This window comes from Echinops telfairi, unplaced genomic scaffold (assembly GCF_000313985.2).
Source record: "Echinops telfairi isolate 266 unplaced genomic scaffold, ASM31398v2 ScPeMD7_5;HRSCAF=22, whole genome shotgun sequence".
NCBI lineage: Eukaryota > Metazoa > Chordata > Mammalia > Afrosoricida > Tenrecidae > Echinops > Echinops telfairi.
Window position 1 is genome coordinate 23916940 of NW_022103901.1, and position 21625 is coordinate 23938564.

General features: G+C 41.9%; 1 protein-coding gene across 1 annotated transcript in view; it reads left to right on the forward strand.

The window, feature by feature from the left end:
• DNAH3 (dynein axonemal heavy chain 3) overlaps positions 1–21625 on the forward strand; it is a 210881-nt gene that overhangs the window by 82463 nt on the left and 106793 nt on the right. The window contains exons 23-32 of the mRNA XM_030884374.2: positions 1002–1138; positions 4327–4528; positions 5600–5692; positions 8132–8242; positions 11805–11919; positions 14994–15192; positions 18224–18332; positions 18540–18653; positions 20324–20500; positions 21108–21199. Coding sequence (XP_030740234.2) covers positions 1002–1138; positions 4327–4528; positions 5600–5692; positions 8132–8242; positions 11805–11919; positions 14994–15192; positions 18224–18332; positions 18540–18653; positions 20324–20500; positions 21108–21199 — 1349 coding nt within the window. The remainder of the gene's footprint in view (positions 1–1001; positions 1139–4326; positions 4529–5599; positions 5693–8131; positions 8243–11804; positions 11920–14993; positions 15193–18223; positions 18333–18539; positions 18654–20323; positions 20501–21107; positions 21200–21625) is intronic.

Below are 21625 nucleotides of genomic sequence, written 5' to 3' on the forward strand. Positions count from 1 at the left end.
TCCTCATTTTTCCCCTCCCTCCCCGCTCCCCAGAAAAATGTTAACGGTGTCTACAATATTATTTGTCAAGGAGACAGGTTAAGATGAATAAGAGTTGTAGGGGAACCATACGTAAACAGTGTTTAAAATGCAGAAGAGAGATTTAGCTGCCTGGGAGTACCAAGGAAGACTTCCATCAGAAAAGGCAGTGGAACGGGGTCTTGAAGGATGAAAAGCTTACCACGTGTAGAAGAGATACCAGGGATGGTGAGAAGATTTTTGGGTGCACTTAGGAAAAATTTGTCTCAAGGGAATGTGTGTGTGTGTCTTTGACTGGTTGCCAGAGTGTATTAAGTGGGGAGTGGTATTTGCCCAACCAGTGAAACCAGTTCTCATAATGCCCTACTTCATACAATTTTGTTAGTTAAAGTTTGCTGGTTACAAATGAAATTCAAGGGCAGAAAGTGCAGCACAGCCTCACAAGTGATGGATCTAGAATCCAGAAACCTATCAAGAACTCCCAGAGTGCTCCTCCCATGTTTCTAAGACCTGTTCTGTTTTCCATGGCTGCTTCAGTCTCTCTCTGTTCTGCTGCTCATTCACATGGCGGAAGATGACCCCCATGCCTCTCCAAAGGCTCCCCATACAAGAATTCAGTCCGGACAAGTATCACATGTCATGATCTGAATTCCAAACTCCCCGAGTTAATATATAATCGGTTCCATATGTTTCAAATACCTTTCTTGGCCCAGTCAACCATGGCCAGAAGTAAAGATCAAGCTATATGATTTCCAAGCATCCACTCCTGTGGGACTGAGGAGGCCAGGGAAGGTCATTCATTGATGGGCTGTTTAGTATAAGGATGGATCTCAGAACCTGGGATAATGCTGTTAATGTAAATGGTGAACTCTGTAGTGATTTTCACCTGTCTGGATTGACTGCAGGTGAAAGATGCCAGGGTCCTAATGGCAATGTAAATGGTGAACTCTGTAGTGATTTTCACCTGTCTGGATTGACTGCAGGTGAAAGATGCCAGGGTCCTAATGGCAGCTGACCAGCCCCGGATGAGTGAGAAGCTTCAGGAAGCTAACCTTCTGTTGGATGACATCCAGAGGGGGCTCAATGATTACCTGGAGCAGAAGAGACTTTTTTTCCCCAGGTATTCAATGTAATTCTGTTGTTTGAAGTTGCACACCAGCTTGTGTGATCCAAAGATGACAATTCCTTTTTGTATCAGAACTAAAATTATGAACACCCAATATGGAGAGCAAGGGGAGCGCAAACCCATCTGCAGAGAATCTAGTCAGACTGAGCTGCTGGCACTTTGTTTCTCAACCCTCCTAATGCCGTGACCCTTTCATACAGTCCTCATGTTGTGGTGACCCCCAACCATAATATTATTTTCGTTGCTGCTTCATAACTGTCATTTTGCTACTGCTATGAATTGGGCGACCCCTATGGAAGGGTCGTTCAACCCCCAAAGGGGTCTCGACCCACAGATTGAGAACCGCTGCGCTGGCAGAGCCACGCTAGCCACAGGCAAGAGTCTCCACCAGGCTTAATATCAGGCAGAGGCCATTGTAATCTTGATTGTGCAGGATCAAACTGAGTACCAGGACAGTTGTCCTTCCTATAGACACGACGTGGATTTGTACTGGGTGTAAGTATCTCTTAGTTGTCCCATGACAGAAATTTCTTCCCTGGCTTTTTGAATGATGATGGGAGTCTTCTCTGTCTTATGAATCATTTGTATTTTTGCCTTTATACTAATATGATCTTAACCTTACCACCTTAATGCTATTTGTCTTTCATTGTTTTCTGTTGGGTTTCCCATCTGTGAAGCACAGGAGGAGTGGGTGTATAATGATAATAACCGATATGAGGTGTTATAGGGAATGCAGGGGTGGGGAGTGGGCTATGGGGAGGAAAAGGGTATTTCAGGAGTAGACCATAAAGGTGGGGACAGGGAGGGAACACTAGAACTGATGGTGATTGCACTACTCAGTTTAAAGGCGATATAACCATAGGGGAAGGGGGGGAGGATCTAAGATAGATGTGGTGGTGATTGTACGACGCCCCTTGATGTGACTGAATAATTGAGCTGTTCAATTGTGTGATAGGTGAATTATGTGCCCCCCCCCAAAAAAAAAACCTGTTGGGAAAAAAGACTTGACTTTGGGAGTTGGACAGACTGCTTCAAGTTCCAGTTCTTCCATTTATTAGTCTTCTGACCCTCAGAAACTCTATTAGAGCCTCGGGTCTTCCATTGTAAAATGAGGATATGGGAATGACCTCTCATTCATATATTTGTTGTGCAGATCAAATGAATTTGATCTTAGAAAGCATTTACCATCTAGGTTGTGGGTTTCAAAATGCTGCTGTTAAAATTGTCTGGTTTGGTAAATGAGAAAACAGTAACTTGTTCCAAAAAATACAACTCATAAATATCAAACTGGGATTTAAACCTAGCCAGTTTGGATAAGACACTCAGTTATTTAACTTCTCTGGACTATGTTGTCTCCATAAGTTAAACACACACACCACACACACACACACACACACACACACACATCTATATACCCATGGAGACAGATTTCTTTATGTTCTTTTGTGAAATGAAATTAAACACTCAAAAACTTTGTATTATATATAATCATATATTTTTAATCCATTTCATCTTGGAAATATAGAGACTTAAATAATACTTTAAGTTTAAATTACACAAATAGTGTTATAAATTTTAATTGTATAGAATTATTATCCTGATAGCTATTGGGACTTATTTATTATCTCATATGATGGAAACAGCAGCTATATAAATACTTAGAGACTACCTTTTCACTTGGAGTTGGGAGGAATTAACTTCCCCACTAGATACTAGCTGAGCCCCTCTTGCATGATGACACTATTTACTGTCATCAAGTTAATTTCAACTCATAGGGACCCTATGGGACACAGTAGGGTTTCCACAGTGGGCTTCTGAAACTGTAAACCTTTACCGGAGTAAAAAGCCCATTGTATATGGGACAAAGGATCCCATATACAATGTACTCATTTCAGCTGTTGCATTAACAACCCCAAAACCTGTTGCCATTTAGTCAATTTGACTTAGACTACTCTAAGTGCCCCCAGAGGGTTTCTAAGACTGTAATCATTATGAGAGCCGACTGCCACATCTTTCCATTGAGGAGCAGCTGGGGGGTTCAGACTGCTGACCTTTCAGTTGGCAGTGGAGGTCTTAATCCCTACACCACGAGGGCTCCTCAGAAGCTTAAAACACCACCCATTTTATTTCACTCAGAACTCTTGTGGGCTGGCAAATAGGGCAGGACTTTCATGAGTAGTTCTTTGGGTCTCATTCACATGACTACAGAGAACTGGCAACTGATGACTTGAGTCACTTTTCTGGGGTTTGACTGGCCACCTGGCTTTCACCCTTTAGGCTAGCCTGGCTCTATTCACCTGGTGGTGCTCAAGGGGTTCCCAAGAGCGGCAAGAGTAGAAGATTCAAGACCGCTTGATGCCTAGGCTCAGAACTTGCCCAAACTCATGTTCTCCATAATCTGTTGGCCAAAGAAGAGCAGAGGCAGCCCAGACTTCAAATAGACTTCAGTAGATTTCACATAGACTCCATCTCCTGAGGAGAGGAGCTGCACAGTACTGTTACCATTTTTATAAACCACCACAAATGGGACCATTTTAGCACGGCCCTCCCATTGTGAAACTTTGAACCTATGGAGCCCTTTCTAAAGATTTGTTATTGCTTTGGGGTATGAACCAAGAATTATTATCTCTAATTTAAACATGATTAATGTTTCTCCATAAAAATAGGTTTATTATTAACATATACCTCTTGTTTCAAACGTGTAACATTTTCTGGAATAGCTGCAGATAAGGAAAGAAAATAGGCTTTCTCTCACTTCTTCCCCTATTGTCTCTCAACACTGAATAACCTGGGAATTTAAAGATGTAAATCCCCAACCCAATTCCTAATCAATTAGTATAGTAGTCTCTGGACAGTGGGGCCTGAGTATTTGGTATTTTTGTAAGTATCCTCAATGATTTTCACGTGCAGTTAAGGTAGGGAACCACAGCTCTATTTAAGTTTATTCCAATGGCAGCACCTTGTCCTTTCAAACCATATTAAACACAGACAAACGGACTTTCATCCTGTCTCTTATTCTCTGAGTCGACCCCAAGCCCCACCTTCTCGACGGCAAGGGGAGTGGGCCATAGAGAAGACCCAGTGGCATGTCTAATATTCAATTGGTGTGACCCCGGTGTCGCCCTGTTGGAAGTAGTTCACAGAAGGGGTTCACGTTGCCAACTTTCTTTGCTCTGAATTAGGTTCTTCTTCCTGTCCAATGACGAGTTGCTGGAGATCTTATCAGAGACCAAGGATCCCCTCCGCGTCCAGCCACACTTGAAGAAGTGCTTTGAGGGAATTGCCAAGCTGGAGTTTTCAGAACACTTGGAGATCGAGGGCATGATCAGCTCAGAGAAAGAAACGGTTCCATTCAAACAGAAAATCTACCCAGCTAAAGCCAAAGTAACCCTTTTTCTGGTTCTTTAATAGAGCAAAACGGAGAGACGGAAAGTATTAGGCACCTAGACTTTAGTTCCCAGCTCCCTGGGTGAGCATTCCAGGTCATGGCAGTCCTACGGTTTAGTGATGGATGACTTCGGGGAATTGCTCCATCTGTCTGAGCCTCAGTTTACCCATCTTGAAAATGGGAATTACACAGCAACCCAAGGGATGTAACAACATGTGTGGTAGGAATTTCACCAAATGTAATGTGGAGGTGGTAACAGGACTTCGGTTCCAACAACTGATGTGTAGATCTCTCTGAACAGAGTCCATTGAAGAGTGATCCATACAGACCGTGATCCATACAGACCGAAAATAAGGGTCACTTATTTTCATAGGTCAATAAAACATCATGGAATCATGAGAGAGAGGATGCCACACAATGAGGCTTTTATACCTGTGCCCTTATGAAATAACAGACGTGTCAATGATTTTGACTCCTGCTGAACTAGACAGCATCCTGAAAAGGGAAGAGCGCAGCATTCTTTGCCTCACTTCATTGAGCATGGTTACCACCCCCCACACGCAAAAGCTGTAACAACCACGAGTTATATCACCAAACCAGACACCAGTGGCTGACAGGCACCTGAAGTCCACAGCTTAAAAAAAAAAAATCCTGATGTCTAGGTTGTATCACATTCTAATTAAATCAGAATGTATGGAGTTGGGACTGAGCATCCATGTATTCTAAAGGTCTCCTAATGGCTCAGCACTGCCAAGCTCAAGAGCCACTAGGAGAATGTATGACTCCTAACTGCCCATTAAAAATGAACAATGTAATATTAACTGAAATACAAATGGCTTTGTTTGCCTCCCCCCAAGTTATCTATTTTAAAAACACAGAAGCAACACATGTAAAATCCCATGTTGCCTCTTTAAGAGGTATGTAGTTCCTAAAATATAGTAAATAATGTAAAAGCACACAACCAAAAATATTGGCCTCCCCTGCCCTGTTCAGACAGAAAAATCGGCTCTGTCCATGGTACCCTCTCTCTGGACTTGGGCTAACTCTCTCTGTATCTTGCCCCACAGGGCATGGTCGAAAAGTGGCTTCAGGAGGTGGAGCAGATGATGCTTGCTAGCATGCAAGAGGTCATTAGACTTGGGATTGAAGCATATGCCAAGGTAAGCAAGAATCGGTTCATGTGCCCAGGTGCTGCTGCTATAACAGGCATTTGGGGAAAAGATTTAATGGATTCATTGTAATGGCTTCTCTTCCTTCTGCCAAAATCGAACCTCTCCTGCTGGGTGATACCTGACACCTTGTACCTCTAGTTCTTGCCCCTGTAAATCCTGGGGGATGAGCATACAAGAAAGGGGCTTCAAAAAGTTCCTGGAAAAATTCCATGATCTTCTCATTACATTTTCCATGAACTTTTTGAAGCCCCTGAAAGGAACTGTGTTGGGTTATGAATTAAACCACTAACCATAATGTCAACAGTTCAACTCCCCCAGGTGCTCCACGGGAGAAAGATTAAGCTCTCTGCCCCTGTAAAGATTTTAAAACTCTCAAAAACCCAAAGGGGGGCAATTTTACTGTGTCCTATGAGGTTCCTATGAGTCAGAATCAATTTGATGGCAGTGAGTTGCTGATAGGTATTTGTAGTTGGAAGCAACTGGTAACTAAACTTGCTATAGATCAGTCCTTTTTATGGGTTGGAATTGATGTCAGGAGGCCTGCTCAGGCCCCCTTCCACTTAAGTAGGGCTCTCTGGGTGATGCAACATGCTTGACCACTAACTGAAAGACTGGAGGTTCAAGATTTCCCAGAGACACCTCAGAAAAAAGACCTGATCTACTTCTGAAAACCCAGCCCTTGAAAGCCCTTTGGAGCACGGATCTCTTCTGACATACACAGACGCTCAATGACTTGGGGTCGACCTGATGGTAACTGGCGCTCCAATGAAGCATCCCTGCTCGAGGCTTTTCACTTTGATTACACGTGCCTTGAATGGTGTGATCCATTGAGTAGCCAATGGGATTCGGGAGAGAAGGAATCTGACACTAGCAAAGCACATTATAGTATATCTCTAATGCTGGCTCCTCTAATTTCTCTGCCCTCCAACTTTCAATCCCATTCCCAGGACTCCTTCCATGAAACAGAAGAATATTAACAGTTTCACACCACCATATTTGGAACAGACCTTGTTAGACCTCCCAGCAATACTCACATTGTAGATGGAGGGATAGTTCACTTTTCTAGGATACATTATAAATAAGAAATTAAATTAAAGCAAAATAGCTAGATGGATGAAATTCTTTCTTGAATTAGCATTTATACTGAAAATCAGCAAACACTTTGTAAAAACAAAGAACCAGGCCATAAATAGCTTTAGCTCTGCAGCCCTCATGACAATTTCACTTTCCCCTGGATTGAAACAAACAGCAATAGACAATATGTAAGTGAATGGGCATGGCTGGGTTACTAAAAAACTAGTAAAAAGCAGTTCCCTTTTGTAAGTACAGGTTTATCCCTCAGTCCAGAGTTTGCTGATCTCTAATCTATACCTAAAAATAGGGGCTGGGGGTATGGTTAAGAAAACTGAGATAGTAATGATTTAAAAATAAAAATGAGAGGGAGCAGGAAAAATGAGAAGCTGATGCCAGGGGCTTACATGGAGAGTGAATTTTTTGGAGAATGATGAGGATAATGAATGTACAAATGTGCTTTATACAATTGATGTATGTATGGATTGTGATAAGAGTTGTATGAGCCCCCAATAAAATGATTAAAAAAAAAACAAAAGAAAACTGAGACAGCGCTACAATGTCATGTAACCCCTAAATCTAACAGTTATGAAAACTTACTGAAAACAGCACCATATCCCCCACATGGTAAACATAACTGGCCGGGAACACTAAAAATTAATCAAAGAGTTAATAAGATGGTTGGTGATGTGTTTGTTTTCCCAGAAACACACACACATTATATATATATGGAGAGAGAGAGAGAGGTAAATAAGGAATCCTAGAGAACTTAAAACTTGTAACAAGGGAAGGGAGGGGGAAAAAGAGGAGCAGATACTAAGGGCTCATGGCAACATATGTACAAAGAGCTATAAGAGCCCCAATTAAAAAACAAAAACTTGTAACATATGAAGATGGGGAGGACTATTGTCTTCGGAGTAAGGTGGCGGGGGATTTTTTTGTTTTTTAAATCATTTTATTGGGGGCTCATACAACTCTTATCACAATGCATATATACATCCATTGTGTCAAGCACATTTGTACATTTATTGCCCTCATTGTTCTCAAAACATTTGCTTTCTACTTGAGCCCTTGGTATCCACTCCTCATTTTTCCCCTCCCTCATGAACCCTTGATAATTTATAAATTATTATTATTTTGTCATGTCATACGTCTCCCTTCACCCACTTTTCTGTTGTCCATCCCCCAGGGAGGGGGTTATATGTAGATCCTTGTGATCAGTTCCCCCTTTCTACCCCACCTTCCCTCCTCAGTGGGGGAATGTTTTAAAGCAGTCATTTAAATCATACATGGTCAAGATGAATGGATTGTTCTACAACATACTTCACTCAACGAGCCCTTTCTGCATTTCCCCAGGTTGCTCGCAATAAATGGGTATTGCAGTGGCCTGGACAAGTAGTTATCTGTGTCTCTTCCATCTTTTGGACCCAGGAGGTGTCCACAGCCCTGGTCGAAAACACCCTACCAGTAAGTGAACCTGTCATAAAGTTTGCAGGAAAGATTCACAAATCCATTCAGCATGTGGATGATATTTAATACAACAGTCACAGTTTCCAAAGAAAAGTCATCAAAGCCCATGGTGGCCCCCAAGCCAGGGTTCCACAGGGACATGTGGTGGAGAATGGCATTGGTCTGTCCTGAGGTTCTACTATACAAGACCTATCACAGTCCTTCCCAGACAAACTCTGGACGATAACCTCTAAGGCTGATATATCAGCCTTTGCCCATTAAGTCCTTTTCCTCCAAGTGTCAACCTGGTAGAATGTCCGCCGACCAAGACTTCTTTCCACTTCTTCCTGGACCAAAAGAATACCTGATCCTGTTTTTCTCTTCTCCACCCCAGCCCCTTCCCACCATTCCCCTTCCCACACAAACTCACCCCAGCCTTCCTTCAGCTGTCTTTTGTAAGTTCAAGCACCTGTTTATCCTCACACCTGTTCTGAGCATGAATCCAGGCACACACATCTTCAATCCATTTCTGCCATTGATTTCAGTGCTCAGGAGTTCAAGGCCTACACGGACTTGTGTTCAAACTCCGGCATATTTGGTTATTATCTGTGTGAAGTGTCGGCAAGTTACTTAAACCAAGTCTCAGTCTCCTTGTCCATAGAAAACAATAAATTGTAATATCACATCTTAGTACTGTGTGATGATTCGCTGAGATGCCAGTAAGTGGACAGTACTTTGATGCTAGGCTAAAATACCCACAGAGCAGATGCCTGGTCCATTTTGTTCACTGTTCCATTCCAGGGGTTAATGCAGTGCCTAGCACAGAGTCCATCAGTATCTGTTGCGTGGTAACTCTGTTTCCAATCTTTCTACAGTAGTATTCTTTCCCAGTATTATCTCTCTAGGCCTTCTGTTATTCCCTTATAGATTATCAGTTGTGAACCAGAATATGTTTGATTTTACTGTATTTGCTGTACACATGAAAATTAAAGCACTAGAGTGTTTGACTCCATGCTATAATTCCTAATAATATATGTTCCACTTTGTTGGCTGCTTTGAATGTACCATTTCAAACTTCAAAACTTGCGAAACCTCTTGAGTTTTTCTGGCTGCTTCCCTGTGCCCCAGTTTCTTTCCTGTAGTGTGGGGAGAGCACTTCCTATATCAACCCAAGGCTGAAGTTCTAGTTACTGAGTGATGTGCCTGGGCAGCCTGAAAGATGTCAGAACAGGTTAATCATCCATCCATCCCTGCACTCATGATTAATTTCACAGATGTTTATTCGGCTTCTGATTTGTGCAGTGAGTATGCTACTATACAGAAAATTATAGGTAAACAACTCTTGATCTCTATCCTGGATTTACAGTCTAGTGGAGGAGAGAAAAAGATATGATAAAAAGACATATCAGCAGCAATCTACAATGCAATTATTAGTCTTTCCTCCTCTAGAGCAAAGAAAATGGAAGAAAATCAAAGACTCTAGGAAGAAATTAGTTGGAAGGACTAATGGTCCATTGAAACCGCAACTTCCACTACCTGGAGACCAGAAGAACTAGATCGTGCCCAGCTACCAATACTAACTGCTGTGATCACAATCACAGAATAACAAAAATTCAAAAATGTGAAAATGGCCAGACTTATTCTTCTGATAGAAATTAGTGAACCCTAAGAGTGACCCTAAGAGGGGCCCTCCTGGTGTAATGGCTATGCATTGGGCTGTTATCCACAAGGTCAGCAGTTCAAAACTGTCAGCCACTCTGGGGAGAAAGATGGGGCTTTCTAGTCTAGTCAAGAGTTACAATCTTGGAAACTCAGAGCGGCAATTTTACCCTGTTCTAATGGGTCACTATGAGTTGGCATTGACTCGATGACAGTGGGTTTGGTTGTTGGTTTTAAGAGTGATCCTTAGACATCCTTCGAAGCCAGAACTGAACCTCTCTGCCCCTAATTCCTCGTTCAACTTTTAGCCAAACAATAGATCGGCCTATAAAGTTAATAACACCAGGGAGGAATGTGTCCTTCCAAACAATCAACCATACAAGACTGAAAGGGCAATATTTGTCCCAAATCAAAGCTCTGAAAACAGGAAGGGGCAGGAAAAAAGGATGAACGACACAGATCTAGGGAGAAGAAAGCGGGTAAGGGATTGCAATGAAGGTCACAAACCCAATGCATAAAAATGTTGAACGGAAAACTAATATGCTCTGTAAACTTTCACCCAAATGGTAATTTTTTTAAGACTACTTGTAGAAATGTATTAAGTACAGAGATCTAAGAAGCATGGGAGGGAGGACAGAAGTGAGAGAGTAGTTAGGGTTGGGGAAGATTTCCCAGAAAAGTAATGCCTTAGGGGAAACCTAAGACTTCCCTGGGTGGCACAAAACTACTCAACTGCTAGTTGAAAGATTGGCACTTTCAACCCACCCAGACAGATAGGCCTGGTGATCTACCTCCGAAGGTCACACCTTTGAAAACCATGGCAGTTCTACTCTACACACAGGAGGTTGCTCTGTGTTAGAATTGACTTAACAATGCTGTTTAGCAACAAGGGGAGACCTAAAATCTGAGAAGAGGCTAACCAAGCAAAGACGAGGATGTAGAGTGTTTCACAGAGAAGGAAGGGAGCATGTCAAAGTCTGAAGGTTAAAAGCAGGCTACACAAGCCATACCCTTCCCTGCAGTGGGCCATCAAGAGAATGTACAAAGGATACTACAAAACATCACTATAAGAAACCAAAAGGAAAAAAAAGAAAGAAACGAAAAGAGGCCTATGTAAATGGAAGACTATTCCATGTTCTTGGAAAGGAAGGCTTAACATAGTGAAAATGTCAATATACCCAAATGAATCTATAAATGCAATACAATTCTGATTCAGATCCTAACTTCATCCTTTAAAGATACGGAAAAACTAATTCTTAATCTTTTATGGAGAAGAAATCCAGGATAAGCAAAGAATTCCTTAAGAAGAACAACAAAAATAGGTAGGAGGCCTCTCACTTTTCAACCTCAAGATTTATTACCTAGTAATTAAAACAGCCTGGTACTGGTACTGTGATAGGTATATAGACTAGTAGAACAGAATAGAGAACCTAGAAATCAACCTCTACCTATAGAAACAAAGGTCTAAAAAACATTAATTGGAAACTAGTCAACAAAGAGTGATTGAAATACCATAGCTTGGATCAGGAGCACCTTAGTCCTCAAAGTAACATTTTTGCTGTTTAGCCCTTTAAAGTGTCTTTGCAACAGATTTGCTCTTGCAACTTGCCATTTGATGTCTTGACTGCTGTTTCCTTGAGTGTTGATTGTGAATCCACATTAGCATCGTGGAGACTAGGATGTACAACACCTAGGGTCAATCGCATTAGACCACAAATGGAGGATAATCACACAACACCAAGAATTGTGTCCTAGTCAAGTTGACACATGTTTAGGGGAAACACAAGTCAATACATAACCAGGGATAGTATCTAGCTGTATGACTTGGGCCATTGGGTGATTGATGGTGCCATATTCTGAGATGGAAATTACCAGAGGAGAATTCAGTTTAACCCCTTGTTCCCACCTCTGCTTCTACTAGGATTTTCTGGAAAAGAGCAATGAACAGATTGCACAGATTGTCCAGCTGGTTCGGGGAAAGCTGAGCAGTGGAGCTCGGCTCACTCTCGGAGCCCTTACGGTCATTGATGTCCATGGTAAGCACAGAGACTTCCTTTGGCATGACTGAGTGTCCAGGAATAGCAGCCAACCATCCTTTTCTCCAGCATGTAATGGTTCTCCTGACTTTTCCAACAGACTGGGGTGAAAGAGTAAAGAAAGAAGCCAACTCCAAAGCTGCCCTTTGAACTCCAAGTACTGTCCTCTTTCTCAAACCCAATAGTCTTTCTTAGGAACCCTCTAAGCGACCTCCTGCTAAGAGTCAATTGTGAGATTCACCAACTTGGGGTGATTTCCTTGGATAACAATAGCTAAAGAGTCCTGGTGGCATAATTGTCAGGAGAGGCAGCCCCTACCAAATCATCACAGGCCTGGCAGGCACAATTGTACAGTGATAATAAGTAAAGATTATAGTAAAGTCATAGAGAATAAGAGAAATAGAAGAGAGAATGAAATAAAGGAGTCAGACACATTTCATAGTAGCATGCTCACCTCAGCCCTGCTTGGTGGTCCACGTGAGGATGTGGAAAGTGGGAATTGCAGGAGTGAGCGAGAGAGATTTATTACTAATTGAGGCTTATATAGCTTTGGGGGGTGTGCACGCCCCCAAATTACAGTTAAAGACATACGTCACAGGAAGGGGTTGTACTATAGGTACTACAGTAATGAGAGAGACGATCTAGGGGTATACGCACAATAGGAAGGGGAGTATTAAGGGTACACATGTGACACGATGGGCATACCTTTGGGGGAGACAAAGCTGGAAAAGTCTTGTTATATCCCAAAGCATAATGGCAGCTGTTCCAAACCATAGCTGTTCTGTGGGAGAAAGATGAGGCTTTGTCTTCCTGTAAAGATTTGTTACCTCAGAAACCCACTGGTGCCGTTCTACGCTGCCTTTTCGTCCCTATGAATCAGGATGAGCTCACTGGCAATAAGGATTGGAGTTATATTTTTTAACAATAGATAGTATTTTTAAATACTCACTAGGTGTCAAACATTATGCTAAGGATTTGACATGTCACCTCATTTTCATATACATCTCACAGATTAGGAACATGGAATTTAAAGAGGGGCAAAGAACTCGCCAGAGGCACATGGTTAGTAAGTAGCAGGGGCTCTTTTGGAATTTGAACCTTTGTCTAATCTGATTCCAAGTACCAACACAGGAAAAGAGTCGGTGAAGCATTCTGTTTTCCAGCTCTCCTTAAAAAAGAAATGTAATAAAAGAAGAACCAGGGTCTTCATGTAAAACAGACCACCCCCATACTCTCCCTCCATCACAAAAGAAACTGGGACTGGATCAGGCTGGTTGCCTGGTAACAATGCCTCTTGTTCTCACATCCATCTTCCTGCTGGCATTTCATGACATCGTAACTCCCTTATGGTTGATGCTCATTTCAGTCTGATTTCATCTGGACAGAGAAGTATAAAATCAGGGAGAACAAAGGATTTACATGCTTGTCTTCTATGCAACTGGTAGAGAAGATACATGTAGATTGGATTCCCACAATGAGAGCAGGTGTACATACACAGTATCGAAACCCAGTCACTTTGACATTTACCTTCCTCTGATTTTTCATACAGGTCCCTACTCCTGCTACAAACAATCCAGTTAAATTCCATGGGAGGGAAGGAAGTGTTATTGGTGCAATCTCCTTCAAGGGCTCTTCTCTGCAGACTTTTAGATTTTATTGTAACAAAGTAAACTTCTCTCACAGAAAGGCAGTAGACTTTCAGAAGGATCCTTTCACAAGATTATGTTTCTGGGATTCTAATTTTGAACTTACTGTTCTAGCTCTGAGATCTCAATAGTTCACACCAAATTATGATTCTCATAAGGCTAGGCTCGCTCTCCAACTTTTTAGGACCACCATTACTGGGAGAAAAGTAAATTGGACTCAGACTCCTATGAGAGAAAGGGAAAGGCAAAAATGTATCGCCCAGCTGTTTTCTGGGCCCCAGTGGAAAGAGTACACCTAACCATGGGTCCCCTTCCCACGCTAACTGTGCTAGGCAAACTGACTGCCTTCTCCGAAGCTCTCTTAGAGGCCTAGTGCAGGGCCAAAGAGGTCATTGTGGGATATGGTGGCATTTGGAGAAACTGTATATTGCAAAGACCTTCGAGTCTGCCCTCTGAGAATTTGAGGGGGATAACATCCTGGTGGTGGTGTGGGTTAAACATGGAACTACTAACTACCAAGTTGGTGGTTCAAACCCACTAGCTCCCACCCCCACCTCGGGGATAAAGATGAAGTCGTCTGCTCCCCAAAAGATTAACAGTCTTAGAAACCCTATGGCACAGCTTGACTCTGTCCTGTAGACTCATTCTGAGTCAGAATGGACGTGATAGAAACGAAACAGTATAGCAGAGGCTATACTGATGCTTATATGAAATGCAGTTTCATATTAATACACACACACACACACACACACACACACACACATATATGGAGAGAGAGAGAGGTTGGGTAGGGGGGCACTTACAAGAGTACGAGCTCTGGTGATGCAGTGGTAAAGCATTCTATTGCTAACCGAAGGTCAAGGCTTTCAACTCACCAGCCTGTCTATGTGAGTACAGACCTGTTGAACTGCCCCTTCAAAGACGATGGCCTGGGAATCCCTGTGGGGCAGTTTCATTCTGTCTTACAGAATTTCTTTAAGTCAGAATCAACTTGATGGTTCACAACAACACACACGTGTATTCTCATAATAGCTCTATATAAAGTAGATGCTGTATTAGCCTCATTTTATACATTATTCAACTGAGAGGCAGACGGGTTAAAGAACAGGCCAAATGTTCTAGATCTAGTTAATGGCAGGAATCAAGGCAGTCTGGATTCAGAACATTTGGTTTGAATACCTCTACTAGACTGAAAGCACGCAGTTCAGCAAATACTTCGCCTACTTCCTTGGGAAGAAGGGGAAAGAACACCTTCTGAAACCTACTGCTGTATGCTGGTTGGGATGGGCAGGCAGGCAGTTGAGCCTAAAACTGGTAAGTGAGGGGTGGTCTTGATGACTTTCATGCACCTCATCTGAGGAACCTATGGAAACGGGAGGAGTTTGGTGGGCTCCGCATGTGTATGTTTCTGTATCTGTGCCCCAACAGCTCGTGACGTAGTGGCCAAGTTATCTGAGGACAAGATATCTGATCTAAATGACTTCCAGTGGATCTCCCAGCTGCGCTACTACTGGGTAGTCAAGGACGTGAAGGTGCAGATGATAACTACAGAAGTCTTGTATGGCTATGAGTACCTGGGCAACTCCCCCCGACTGGTGATTACTCCCCTCACTGACCGGTGCTACAGGTAAGTACTGGCTCTGCCCCAGAACTGAGGGGTGAAGAGAAGAACTCCAGGGGAAAGGAATCTTTGGGAAGGAGATTGTGGCTATATTATATATTTTATCTTTAACCCCTACATTTCAGATGCTCAAATTTTGAGAATTGTGTTCATAATTACCATGACTCCATAGATGATGACAGAAACTATCCCATCAGGGCAGAAATGAGAACCCTGTAGAAGTCCTACAAATTAACATATTTGAACCCACAAACTAAATGTTGGTGTATGTCCTTGAAACAGATGTGGTACTTAAATAGAAAGCTCTTCAGTGGTGGGAATCAAGATGGCACCTGGAGACCCCTATGGCCCAGAGATAGATAAGGAAAAGGAAGAAGAATCCACGAAACAAGTCTCTAAGCTTTGCTGACCAACCTGGGGTTAGAGACCCTACTGATAAAAGAGGATTGGTCATCCTGGGTTTAACAAAGTGCTTTACTGCTTTCCTTGAAATTCATAGCATTAGAAATTTGGATTTTGTGAACGTGTCTATTTTGTGATGCTTAATTTAAAAAATGTTTGCTTTTGTATATTCATTTAGTCTTTGGAATCTTTTAAATTATAAATATAATGATTGCGTGTTTCTGCTTTTCAAATCCTCAATCGTCTGTTTCTGCATTCATTCATTTATTCCATTCATTTTAAAAACCATTTTGTTGGCTTATAATGCACAAATCATGCAATTCAGTAGTTCAATCATATTAAAAAGAGTTATACAGTCATCACCACAATCAAATTTTAGAACATTTCCTTCATTCTTGTACTCATTGTTATTAGCCAACCATTTCCCCCAACTGCCCCTACCATACCCCCAAGGAACCATTAATCTAGTTTTATCCTGGATTTCATGGACAGAAGAAAAGTTTTAAAAAACAATAACAAAGTACAACAGAAAACTTTTCAGAAAGCTGAAAATACTAAAAACTAGAACAACTTAAAAATGAATCAAAAGGGGGAGATAAAATTATAAGGTATTAAATTTTAACATAACTGCATCTGCAGTGATCCCTTTTCCAGTGCCCTCTGTATGATAGCAAGGCTATTCATATCCCTAGTCCATGGTCAGAGGGAATTCACCAGAGGCTTAATCCAGGCGTATTTCCCCTTCACGTTTTTAAAAAACTGAAACAACTTTGAAATGGCCAAAAGGGAGATCAAGTGATAAGATATTATATCTTAACATACCTACATCTGCCATAATCCTGTCTGATAAGGCTATTTACATCCCTCAAATATGGTCAGTAGGAGTCCATTGGAGGTTTAATCCATGGGTGGACACTGCAAATGGATTTGGGGCTTCCACTATCATCTATAGCCTTCTGCAAACCAGATGTGAACAATTTAAGCTCTGATCCAATTCTACTTTGAATTGAATTATATTATTTCTAACCCTTGGATCACACAGGCTGGTATTTTTTTCATGTGTATTTACTTGACACCTCCCTTAGATGACTGTTTGAAGACAAACCTTTAAGGGTTCAGGAATTAGTCCTCCTGGTAGCCAGGCACCATCTAGTTTCTTCACCACACGTTGCTATAGCACTCATATCTTCAGTGATCTCTTTATAAGGGCAAGCATCAAGCAGGGTCATGTCATAATAACTAATTGTTCTTAGATGGAGGCTATATTTAAGTATCACCCCAAAATTCATTCATACGTCAATGGTTTATATATATCTCTGGTTCACCTTAGAGATATCATTGTTATTTTATGTTAGAAAGCATTTATCAGTCATCCCTTGGGGCATAAGGAGATATATTCCACTCACTATTTAACAAACATTTATTAAAACTTTCTTTATATAATGCATGGCCTCAAGGAACCCTGACACTAATGGAAAAGATAAATATACACAGATAAAGTAGTATGTTAAGTAAAATTATAGGCACTCAGGACTATAGAACCACAGTTATCATATTATTCATTGACTCCTATTGTATTTATATTGTATACCAAGTATGATGCACTACATTTGTTTACTGAGAATCTGAAATTTAATCAAATACCTTTTCTGAAATCAAGAGCCCATAATTTTTTTAATTTTAATAAATAATTTTATTGGGGGCTCTTACAGCTCTTGTAACAATCCATACATCAATTGTATCAAGCACAGTTGTACATGTTGCCATCAACATTTCCAAAATAATTTTCTTTCTACTTGAGTCCTTGGTATCAGCTCCTCTTTTTATTCCCCTCCCTTCCCCAACCTCCCACCCTCATGAGCCCTTGATAATTTATAAACTATTTTTATTTTCATATTTTATACCATCTGCTGTCTCTCTTCACCCATGTTTCTGTTGTTCGTCCCCCTGGGGTGGAGGAGCACTGGGGTGTGTTGTACGTTGATCATTGTATTGGGTCCTCCTTTCTCCCCCTTCTCCCTTCACCTTCCCCCTACTCTCATGGTATCAGTACTCTCAGTATTGGTCCCGAGGGGTTTATCTGTCCTGGATTCTGTGTGCCCAGAGCTCCTATCTGTACCAGTGTACATGCTATGTTCTAGTCAGATTTGTAAGATAGAACTGGGATCATGATAGTGACAGGGAGGGCTGGGGAGCACTAAAGAACTAGAGGAATGTTGTGTGTTTCTATACTGCACCTGAGAGCCCATAATCTTGTGAGAGAAATACGTTTATTTTCACCATTTTATCAGCACTGGTTATCTTTGGGATGTGGAGCTTACGAGAATTTTTTTCACTTTTATTTGACTCATTTGTGTAGATATGTTCATGTATGCGTGTTAATTTATCATTCAGTCATTCACTCAACAGATGTGTATAGATGCCACTCATCCTGCAGACACTGCCAAGTTCTGAGGTTATGATGCAGGGTCAAATAAAATATTTTGGCTACACAGTCAGAAGAAGCTTAAAATATTTATAATGAATCAAAATCCAAACAGAAATCCAAATAGCCAATTCTCTACTCCAATCAATATCTTTTCTATTTTGTAGGCATCAAATACTGATGCCCAGTTCTTGCCTTTGTCCCCCTTAGAACATTAATGGGAGCTTTGAAGCTGAACCTTGGAGGTGCTCCAGAGGGCCCAGCTGGGACAGGCAAGACAGAAACCACCAAAGATCTGGCCAAGGCTTTGGCTAAGCAGGTAGGGAAGTACCATCCATTTCTACTGCTTTTCACCCACCTCTGGAGGTTACAATGAGGTTCTAGGTAGTTTAGTATAACAGGCAGAGTAGCGGTCCAGGTGATCCAGTTTAACAGAGAGACGCTCCACCACTTGTTTCACCTTGTAAGACGATCCAGATGTGATGTAACCCATCCTGAATGATGCCTGCATCCTCCCTCTCTTTAGTGTGTGGTCTTCAACTGCTCCGATGGATTGGACTACAAAGCCATGGGGAAATTCTTCAAGGGGCTGGCCCAGGCTGGAGCATGGGCCTGCTTTGATGAGTTCAACAGGATTGAGGTAACTCTGCTGGTAGGGTTGACATATGGAGAGGTTTTATTTGTTTGTTTGTTTATTGGTGGGGGGGGGAATCTTGACTCCTTTATGGCAAGGCTCTTCCATGACCCCAGTAAAAGAATAGGTATTCAATGGGCTAAACAAAAAGGTCCCTAAAGTGAACAAAATGTATTTATTATAAACATCATCACCACGTCTATCTTATTCATCCATTCACTCACATATTGGGCAGCTGCTATCTGTCTGCCTATGTTCATGCTATACAGATGAATAAGAAGTTATCTTGCCCTCTAGACTATTACAATCCAGTATTGTTGTGTGCTGTCGAGTCAATTCGGATTCATAGTGACCCAAAATGATAATAAAACTGCCCTATAGGGTTTCCAAGTGGTCATCTTTATGGGAGCAGCCAGCTAGATTTGTTCTCCCATAGAACCATTGGTGGGTTCAAATCACCATGCACAGAAACTCATAGGGGTAGTCCTACCCAGTCTTAGAGGGTTGCTATGAGTGTACATTGACGCAACGTTTTAGGTTAGTAGATGAGTCCTTCCTAATTGTATCATCAGGGTTCTCTGGGATACAGGATAATAAAAAGCCAAAAATCTATTGCCCTTGAGTCAGTCCCAACAATAATGACCTTGTAGAATAGAGTAGAACTACCACACAGGGTTTCCAAGGTTGTCATCTTGATGGAAACAGGCTGCCACATCTCTTTCCCACAGAGCACCTGACGGACTCGAACCATTGACCTTTCAGTTAGCAGCCAAGCGGGTAACCACTGCACCATGAGGGTTCTTTGCAATCTGTGGTTTTTAAAAAAAAAAAACAAACTCACTGCCATCGAGTCTATTCTGATTCATGGTGACCCCATAGGACAGAGTAGAATTGCCCCTGTGGGTTCCTGAGACTGCAACTGTTTGTGGGAGTAGAAAAAATTCATCTTTCCCCCAAGGAGTGCCTGGTGGTTTTGAACAGCTAACCTACAGGTTATCAGCACAACATGTAACCACTACACCTCCAGAGTGAGACAAAAGAGGGGTTTTAATTCCTTTAGGGAGCTATGGTGGGCCAGAAGATTTAAACATGAAACAAACCCCTCAGGACCAATAATGAGAGTAGTGATACCAGGAGGGGAAGGGGAAGGTGGAGAAGAATGGGAGGACTGATCACAATGATCTACATATAACCCCCTCCCTGGGAGATGGACAGCAGAAAAGTGGGTGAAGGGAGACATTGGACAGTGTAAGACATGAACAAATAGTAATAATTTATAAATTATCAAGGATTCATGAGGGAGGGAGGGTGCGAGAGGGAGGGGAAAAATAAGGAGCTGATACCAAGGGCTCAAGTAAAAAGAAATGTTTTAAGAATGATGATGGCAACAAATGTACAAATGTGATTGACACGGATGGATGTATGGATTGTGATAAGAGGTGTACGAGTCCCCAATAAAATGACTTTTAAAAAGAAAACTACTTACACACACTCACATAAATGTGCATATCAATTTTCTTTTATCTACCAAAACCTTTAAACGTGCTCTGAGTTTTGTATGTCAAGCTCTGCCTTTGGGGTGATTGGGTTCTCTCATTGCTAAGTGAAGGGCTGTCTGGCAGAGAGAGAAGCTTTCACAAGCAGCAGCTGACATCAGCCACATGTTCTCACCCCAGGTAGAAGTGCTATCTGTGGTAGCTCAACAGATTCTCAGCATTCAACAAGCCATTATCCGGAAGCTAAAGGTGTTCATGTTTGAAGGCACTGAGCTCTTACTGAACCCAACCTGTGCTGTCTTCATCACCATGAACCCTGGCTATGCTGGGAGGGCTGAGCTGCCAGATAACCTCAAGGTAATCAACTGCTGGGTGTACTTTAGGGTATGTTAAGACCTAGTTACCCGAGGGTTGCACGGAGAATCCCAACAATAGGTGCAAGTGTATTTTTCAGCTGCGAAAGTAGTGGAAATTGATGGTGTTGATATGATACCTGGTCCCAGATAACAACCATCTCCCCAATAAGGTCTTAGAAGGGGGAATAGATACAAAGGGGCTTTCAAACGTTTGTGGAAAAATTCTTCTAATTCCAGTTTTCCATGAACATCTTAAAGCCCTCTCATACAGTAACCAATGGTAAATAGGAAAGAATGAACAGCACAAGAGTCATTATTTCATTGCCTACATGAGCGAAGCAAGTGGTGGGAACTTCCGTGAGCTCCTGGTGCAGGAACCACCCAACAAAGCTGGTTGAGCCTAAGTAGTTTCCAGACCAAAGCAGGCTCTTCCAAGCAGCTGGTGAGATAATAAGGGAGTACATCTCCTCTCCCCCAGTATTTACTGCTGAGCTAGTCTGAGGTACAGTCATGATTACCATGCTATTTCTCCTTGTCTCTGTAGATGAACTTCCCCCATGTTCACTGGAAATGCCCAGGTTCTGATTGTCTGGTTGTCTCTTTTTCAGGCCTTGTTCAGGACAGTGGCCATGATGGTGCCGGATTATGCCCTAATTGGAGAAATTTCCCTCTATTCTATGGGGTTTCTGGATTCCAGAAGGTACATTACAGAGGGTCTTCTGCTTTCCAACCAGTTATAAAAGGCTCTGAAGAGCAATTTTTTTGTCCTGTGAGTTCGAGTTCAGTTAACCATTAGGAGAAAAGACAGCAAATTTGAGAATTTTGCTTTTACTGGGAAAATTTGGCTGGGGAATGGTTCAGGTTCCCAAGAAACCTCTTTATTTTCCTATATCCTGACTTCTTCATTAAAGAAAGGCACCCACTATCTCTTGTCCACCCTCCTCACACGAACACACATTGTTAAATGGCTTATAGTGAGCCAGTAAAACATAAGCAACTTTTCTAATATTGAAGAGGAAAAGCTCATATAATTTACAATTAACATTGTTATTAATTTAACATCATTTATGCTAGTAAATTGGGTTATCTTGAATTGATGTGTCATCCAGTTTCCAAACACATGCGC